We start from the raw sequence: 7,907 nt of genomic DNA on the forward strand, positions 1-7,907 counted from the left end.
AGCCGGTTGAGGGACAGTGAAAGTATGGACAATGGGTATAGTAGGTGGGTCATTTCTGAGGGGTGCGATTGGAGGACGTGGAATGGAGGTACTGGGGATAGTGGGAAGGTTAATGCTCGGACTGAATCCAGGTTGGTATAATGGGTTACTTGTTATGGAGATAGGCACTTGAGTGGCAACTGACACATTATGAATATTATCCGAGGGCCCTATGGGTAGTGAGGGCGGTGCTTGTCCATTCACCCAGGCTTGGTACATCTCTGCCAATTGTTGCTTCAACACTCTTACTTCTTCAACCAGTCCTGAACCTTGTTCAACCAATTGTCCATGGACATCATCATTATCTAACTCATTCTCACTGTTGTTTGCCATTCTACTTTTTCCTTTTGATCTCGTGTTGTAAGGGTGAGTCGCCAGTTTAAACCACAAACCAACCACCTCTGTTTTACTTTATCTTTTAAAATGACAAACAACAAACGTGTTAGAGTTAGGCATTTTGCAGATATTAATCACACATTATATGTCATGCACCTAATGCCATTTTCATTTCTAAATTGATCTTGAAAGGCTTTATGCTTCATCCCGGCTTATTGATTTATTTCCTCTTGAATTTAACGCTTTTTTTCTTTTTTTATTATTTCTTTTAAGATTAATTATGGCTATGATCGCATCCGATGAGGATTACCTACGTATCATGACGCCGCATGAATCAGACCATTACGTAGTTCATGGGAGAAATAATAACAATTTTGATTTTTTGATTTTTTTTTTAAAAAAATTAAATAAAATAGAACAGACTAAAATATTTTTCATTCATTTTCAACCAATTTTTTTTTATATACAATGAGATAAAAGGAAATATATAGAAACTGACTCTACTGACTCTAAAGACATGAACATGACTGGAATAAAATAAATATTGATAAGAATAAAAGACTCCAAATATAAAATTAAAATGTGATAAACGAAAATGAAACTAAAAGCTAATTGATTGCACTAAAACTTTAGTCTTCAATGGTCTTCTTGCTTAAATTGATATCATCAATGATCTGCATCTCTTGGCCTCAATTCTCCCCCCAAAGTCTCGTACAAATTTTGAAACACCACTGGCAACTGTGGGACTATGGCACGTGCATGTTGACCAACTTTCTCATTGTTTAGATGGAGATGATCATCATGAATATATGCTGCTTTTTCTGCCAATCAAAGTACTTGCTCTCTAGCTTGCCCCATATTCACGTGACAATTCTGCAACCACATCTGGGTAGTGTTGAGGGCATTCCCCATCTGAGCCTCCCGTCCCTCATATTCTTCAATGCGACGGTTTAGCACACCTCTCTCAATCATCCATTGACGTCGCTCTGCCTCGAAATCCGCATGTTGATGACCCTTCTTCTGCCTTTTTATTTCTTCTAATTGTGCATGAAGCTGACCCTTTGAGCGTATCCAGTGGGCCCTTTCTCTTTCAAACTGCTCTTTCTGCTGATCAAACTCTAATTGTTGTTGGTTCGCATCTTCTTCAATGATACTCGAGTCTTCTTGCAGCTTATGTATTTCAGCATTTTGTTCGCCTCAATTCTTCTAACTAAACCAATCATGTTTGCCAGTTCTTTTTCTAAGCGGGCCGCCTCATTTTTAGCATGTTTTAGATCTTTATCCATGACCCATAAGGCAAGTTGATAATCTTTCTCAATATTTAAACGAATCTGAGCGACTCCGGCTTGCTGCTGGGCTTGTTGTTTGGCTATGGTCATCTGAGCATGCTCCAATTCCTCTTTCAGCCTTTCTATAGTTCTTTGATCATTTCTCCTCCTGTTCGACTCCTCAGGCCTATCTCCAAACGATGAAGGATCATTAAACCAGGTAATATATTCAGGGATCATCTCTCCACGATCTCGGTCTTCTACCATCTCATTCAACTCTGAGACTTTACTTGCATACCAAATTTTTATAATTTCTTCTTCGTCATGAGGTTGATCTTTACCAAAATCATAACAGAACTTGCTCATATCCCGTGTTGGTGGCACCTCTTGTAGTCGTGCAAACTGGCGCATTACCCGAAGTGGAGCATAGGGCTGAACACCATCCAATCCTATGAGTACCAAATAAGAATGGTATGCAGACTCACAGATGACCTCTTTAGAGGAAAACCAATCGTAATTCCAAGTGATCCGTTTGGCGTACAGAGTAAGAAGTAGTTCTTTCCAGGCATCTATCCCTTCTGGTAAGTCACATTCGTCAATTCTTTTCTGGTGATCATAAGTATGATTCGGCCATAGCTCCCTAAAATCAGTGATCGTAGGATGACGATAAAAATGCTCCAAAAACCATATCTGTAGAAAAATGTTGCAACCATCAAAGTTTCGCGCGCCCAATGTACATCTAGTTAAAGCACGTAAAATGCAAGAAAGAATCATAGGGACCAAAGTATAATCATCCCCTTCTGAAGTCAGAGCCTCAACTACACCTGCCAAGCGGAGGTCAATGCGTCCTTCCCTTTCCGGGAAAACTACGCGCCCCAAAAAAGCAACCATAAATGCAAACCTTCTGTGAACCTTCCATGTTTCCTTATTTTCCTTTGATTTGAATTTTCCCACATTCCTTTCAAAATTGCATTCTAGGCCATACAAGTGAAACAAAAATCCCAACTTAACTCACTTGCCTCCTAAACCTTTATATTATCCGTAATTTATGTTCAGGAGCTTCAGAAACTTACCCTCATTCACATTTTTTGGTACTACGGGCCTTTGGCGGCGAAGATTGCGGCCCCACCCCTGAAAATGGGCGATTTCCTCCAAGGTCGGAGTCATTTCACAGTCGGTAAAACGGAACACATTGTTTTCAGGATCCCAGTGCGGAATCAAAGCTTCGATCACATCCCTCCTGGGCTTGATCGTCATCATGTGAACCAAATGTCCCAAGTACTTCTTTATTTGGTTTCGCTCATATTCCTTAAAGTCTCTCCACTAATCCCACAACAACTGTGGTATCTGATCGACAATCAGAAAATCCGGTATCCCTTCTGATCTGGGCCTCTTTTCAGATTTACCTCTTTCCCCACTCATGGTGTACCTGTTTACCCAGACACGAGGTTAGACTTTAATCAAATATATTATTGACACAAAAAATCTGATTTCTTGGGTTTTGACTCTATAAAAATAAAAGCCAAACTCTGGGAAAAAAAATTAATTACATTAGTAAAATAATCATGAAATTAAAAAATAAAAGGCTCAAAATGACTATTTTTTCGTAAAAATAAGTGAACAGAGAAAAAAAAAATTGGCCTCTTTTGTTAAAACGACCATTTCGCATTTCTAAGGAAGGTTTCAAGGCTATTTCGATAAAAGAACCGGACGCAAGGACAAAACTAGTCAAAAGAGATAAAACTGACAAAGTGACTATATTATTATTATTATTATTATTATTTGAAAAAAAACAATAATAGTCCATAGACATTTTATTTTTGTTTTTTGGGTGTTGAACCTGATGAAGGTTGCCTATGTATCTCACATCCGGTGAGAATCAAACCCGCGTAGTTCGATCTAAATAAATAAAAACCTTTTTAAAAATTGTGATTTTACACATTAGAACCCCTCAAAATTTTATTTTTTTTAAAAAAGAAGGGTTTTTATGAAAATTTTGAGGAAATTTTCTCTTTCTCTCTTCCCTGTTCAATCAATCTATCCTAAAGCCGGTCAACATTTCAGTAAAGCCTACCAAATAATGTTACATGTAGCATAGAAAAATGAACATGTTGGTCTAAAAAATTGGTACCTGTCCTATACTGGCCCGGCCCCTGTGCCGAGTCCCGCTAAGTCCAATGCACATGATGCAAATAAAGCGTAGCCTACTAGGGATATTCATTGCTGGTGGCTTGTTCTTCTAAGTTTTCAAATCCTAAAGGAGATGGTATCTAGACCTGGCTTACCCGGGTGGACGACCCGAGCCGAGGAGCGTCAAGCGTCACCAGTAGTAGAACAACACTGGCTAGCTAACGGCTCTCCCGCCTAAACATGTGTGACTAAATCCTTCACCAGAAGCTGGTAGGCTAACTGGCTTTATCTCAAGATAGAAATTTTGTGATGCTGGTAGGCAAACACAACATAACTACCTATCAGAAGACTCGGAGGGGTGCGAGAGATGATACAATTTATATCACAGTTCACATAAATATTAAAGCGGTAAATAAGTGACAAATAGCACATTAGGCTTCCAAACACAATAATATCCAAAGCATGATAAAAGCCAAACAAGAATCAATATATAAAGCTCGAATTCTTATTAGCAGTTATCCCAGCAGAGTCGCCAGAGCTGTCACACCTCTTTTTTCCCGCAACCCTTATTACGAGGCTAAGTTAGAAGAGTTTTTTCAATTAAAGTGACGATTTGAAAAGGGGTTACTTATTATTTGGAGTCGCCACTTGGAATTGAGTTTTGGTGTTCCAAGTCACCTTTTATTTGAATCCCTCATCAAACGAAAGATTTGACTCCTTATTTATGGTCTACGAAAACAGAAGATTGAGTAAGAAATTCTATTGACCGAGGGGAAGGTGTGAGGCACCCCTCGAGTCCCGTGGTTCTAGCACGGTTGCTTTTATTGACTTATGTCCAGCTTAAATCAATTTTTGGCTATTCTTGTATTGTACTAGTTATGGTTTGCCTATTATCACTTTATTAATTATTATATTATTTTTTAATTGTGTTCACCAAGATGCGGTACGCACACAAGGTACTTCTTTGGAATTAAATGTTAAACCAAGGTACGGAACGTACACATGGTTATAACATAATTATTTTAAATTTAAAGGCATCAAGACGCGGAATGCGCACATGATCCTTATATTATTTAAGCATATCAATCCAAGGTTCGGATATGAACACGTGGGCTAATATTTAAAGTGTGTCTAAAACTTTTCTAACGTGTTCATAAATTGCTATTCTAAAACTAGTTTGAGATTGCTTGTGAGGTCATGGATTATGGAAATTTAGGGAAGGGATATAGATTAATCACTAAATTCATTTACGCAACCAAACACATTACATGATCGTTACAGAATAGTATCTAGTTTGGGGCATGGATAACGATATTGGAGCTAATAGATATTTTAACCCATTAATGAACAAGGTTTTGTTTCTTCTTAATAAACCATCACACATTCAGTCTTATTGCGAAACTTTGAAGAAAATGACAATTAAATTGTTAACGTCACTCCTTGGCTCAAAAGAAGGCCAATAAACACGATGTCTTTTCTTAACTCTATCTTTCACATGCCTCAAATTAAAGGTATCTCAGAGGCAATAGTACAAACACCAAAAAAAAAAATCAAAATAACAAATTCATTTCACTCTAACCTTAAAGACGTCACTACGAGAAGACAACCTCAATTTTAAATGGCTATTTCCAGCTTTATTCCAAATAAGAAGGGTATAACTCAAGGAATCAAAAATTATTATGAAACTTATTCACATTCATGCTTTAATAGTGTAACAGAAAGAGAAATAATGTGAACATGGAATAAACAAAACTTCTTTGATATAAAATAATCCAATGAACACCGAGGTCGAAAAGGCAAAATTAACCTTTCTCATTGTATGATGGTCATTATTATCAACATAATATCAGCCTACGTCACCTACTTCACTATATAAAATAGCATCTAACAATGATAAAAGGGGCCATGGTTAAAACATAAGAATTTACTAATACTACCATATTGAGGGATAATCATATAACTCTATTGGTTCTCCTATGAAACAGAGATGATAATAACAGCAACTAAAACCCCAAATTCTTAGTTTAAAATAGAACAAACATTACCAAAATATTTAATGATATAGGTCAGGCCCTCGTACTTTGAATCATTAAAAGGATATCAATATAAGTCATCACGGGCTTCTATCTTTGCAACGAACTAACACAAAAACTCAATCAGCACATTGCTAGAAGGCTAATGAAGGCTAAAAGAGCATGATTACAAGCAAAATAGTGAAGGAAAAAGAAACGGACCTCAAGCGATAAAACCTTTCCTATATATACAGCTCGTACAGTAGAGGCTATTGAACCCAATCGAAAACAGAGAATCAGAACTAAAGCTAACGAACGGAACTCGGACGACCTCAAACTCGACGGCAATCGGACCTTCAATAAATGACTTTTGCCTCAGATTTTCAGGCGATTTTGTGATGATACTAACCAGTTTTAATGATGGTTTCTCATACGGATTTCATGACTATTTATAGAAGAAGAAATGGTTGTTTTTTTTTTAACGGGAAGAACTAGTGATTGTTTTCTTGAAACTCTTTTTTTCTTTTTTATAACCGAAGTCCCTTTTTCTTTATATAGAAGAGTATTAGTAGTTCTTTTATGTTGTTCCTCAAATTCTGAGTGGGGAACGTGGGGTTTTGAGGGGGAAAGGACGTGAGGAGTGCTGAATAAAAGTGGGGAGTTTAGTAAAATTGGGGAAGTTAACTAACTTAAAAATCTGATTTTTGTATCTTTTGACATTAACTTCACTTCATTTTTTTTATTTATTTATTTATGAGGATAAATTAAATATAGAGATAAGAAGATTAACCAACGTTTCTTACACTGTAGGAAAACTAAATATTTACATGTACTTTAAATGATACTAAGAAAAATACCATAACTTATTATAATTCTAATTAAAAGAAACCATATATTATTTGTAAATTTTCTCTTCTTTTTTTTTTTTTTTTTTTTTTTTAATAAAGAGAAACTAAAACATGTATTCTAAGAATGTTAATATTTATTTTGTAGTTTTTAATTTTCTTAAATAAACTCCACTAAAAGTAAGATAAAAGTTTTAAAATATCACGATAAGACCTAAAAGAAATATTTACACTAAAATAGTATGAAATTCAGTGTGGTCAAAATTTAGTTGTTCACAGTCGGAATTCTAGTTTTTTGGGCGTAAAACGCAAATTAAACGAGGAACGGTCATGGCGGGGCGGTGACTATGGTTCCTTAGGTCATATTCTATGGCCTGAAAAATGTTAAGGCGATCCGGGTCCGGGGGCCCGGGCCCACTCTGAAGGCGTGGGCTATAGCACACGAAAATATGGGAATCGGGCGGAATTCTAGTTCTTTGGCCGTAAAATGCAAAACAATGAGGAACGGTTATGGCACGGCAGTGACTATGGTTCCTAACGTCGAATTTGATGGCCCGAAAATATTTTAAGGCGATCCGGGTCCGTAGGGGCCCGGCCCACTCGAAAAGTGGCACAGGAAAATATGATAATCGGGCGGAATTCTAGTTTTTTGGCCGTAAAACGCAAAAAACCGAAGAACGGTCATGGCAGGGCGGTGACTATGGTCCCTTAGGACGTATTTGATGGACCGAAAATTTTTTAGGCAATCGGGGTCTGGGCCCTCTCGGAAGACGTGGGCTGTAGCACACGAAAATTTAGGAATCGGGCGGAATTCTAGTTGTTTGGCCGCAAAACACAAAAAAATGAGGAAAGGTCATGGCGGGACGGTGACTATGGCACCTTAGGTTCCATTTGATGGCCCGAAAAAAGTTTAGGCTATCAGGGTCCGGGGGGCCCTGCCCACTGGGAAGGCGTGGTCTATAGCACACGAAAATATGGCAACCAGGCGGAATTCAAGTTTTTTGGCCGTAAAACGTAAACAAACGAGGAACGGTCACGGCGGGGCAGTGACTATGGTTCCTTAGGATGTATTTTATGTCCCGAAAAATGTTAAGGTGATCGGGTTTGGGGGGCCGGGCCCACTCGGAAGGCATGGGCTATAGTACACGAAAATATTAGAATCAGGCAGAATTCTAGTTTTTAACCATAAAACGCAAAAAAATGGGGAACGGTCATGGCGGGGTGGTAATTATGGTTTCTTAGGTTGTATTGCATGGCCCGGAATATTGTTAAGCGAT

General features: G+C 37.8%; 1 protein-coding gene across 1 annotated transcript; it reads right to left on the bottom strand.

The window, feature by feature from the left end:
• Positions 1-1,142: 1,142 nt before the first annotated feature.
• LOC142171581 (uncharacterized) lies at positions 1,143-6,402 on the bottom strand. Its single transcript, XM_075234554.1, has 2 exons — positions 6,008-6,402; positions 1,143-3,072 (listed from the first exon to the last, which is right to left on the bottom strand). The coding sequence occupies exon 2, from the start codon at positions 2,532-2,534 to the stop codon at positions 1,494-1,496; it is 1,041 nt and encodes a 346-aa protein (XP_075090655.1). The 5' UTR covers positions 2,535-3,072; positions 6,008-6,402; the 3' UTR covers positions 1,143-1,493.
• Between the last annotated feature and the right edge of the window lie 1,505 nt (positions 6,403-7,907).

Source organism: Nicotiana tabacum, chromosome 17 (assembly GCF_000715075.1).
Source record: "Nicotiana tabacum cultivar K326 chromosome 17, ASM71507v2, whole genome shotgun sequence".
Taxonomy (NCBI): Eukaryota; Viridiplantae; Streptophyta; class Magnoliopsida; order Solanales; family Solanaceae; genus Nicotiana; species Nicotiana tabacum.

Bases quoted from the DNA above. Each gene is read 5' to 3' on its own strand.
- LOC142171581 (XM_075234554.1), bottom strand. From the start codon at position 2,534: ATGGTTGCTTTTTTGGGGCGCGTAGTTTTCCCGGAAAGGGAAGGACGC.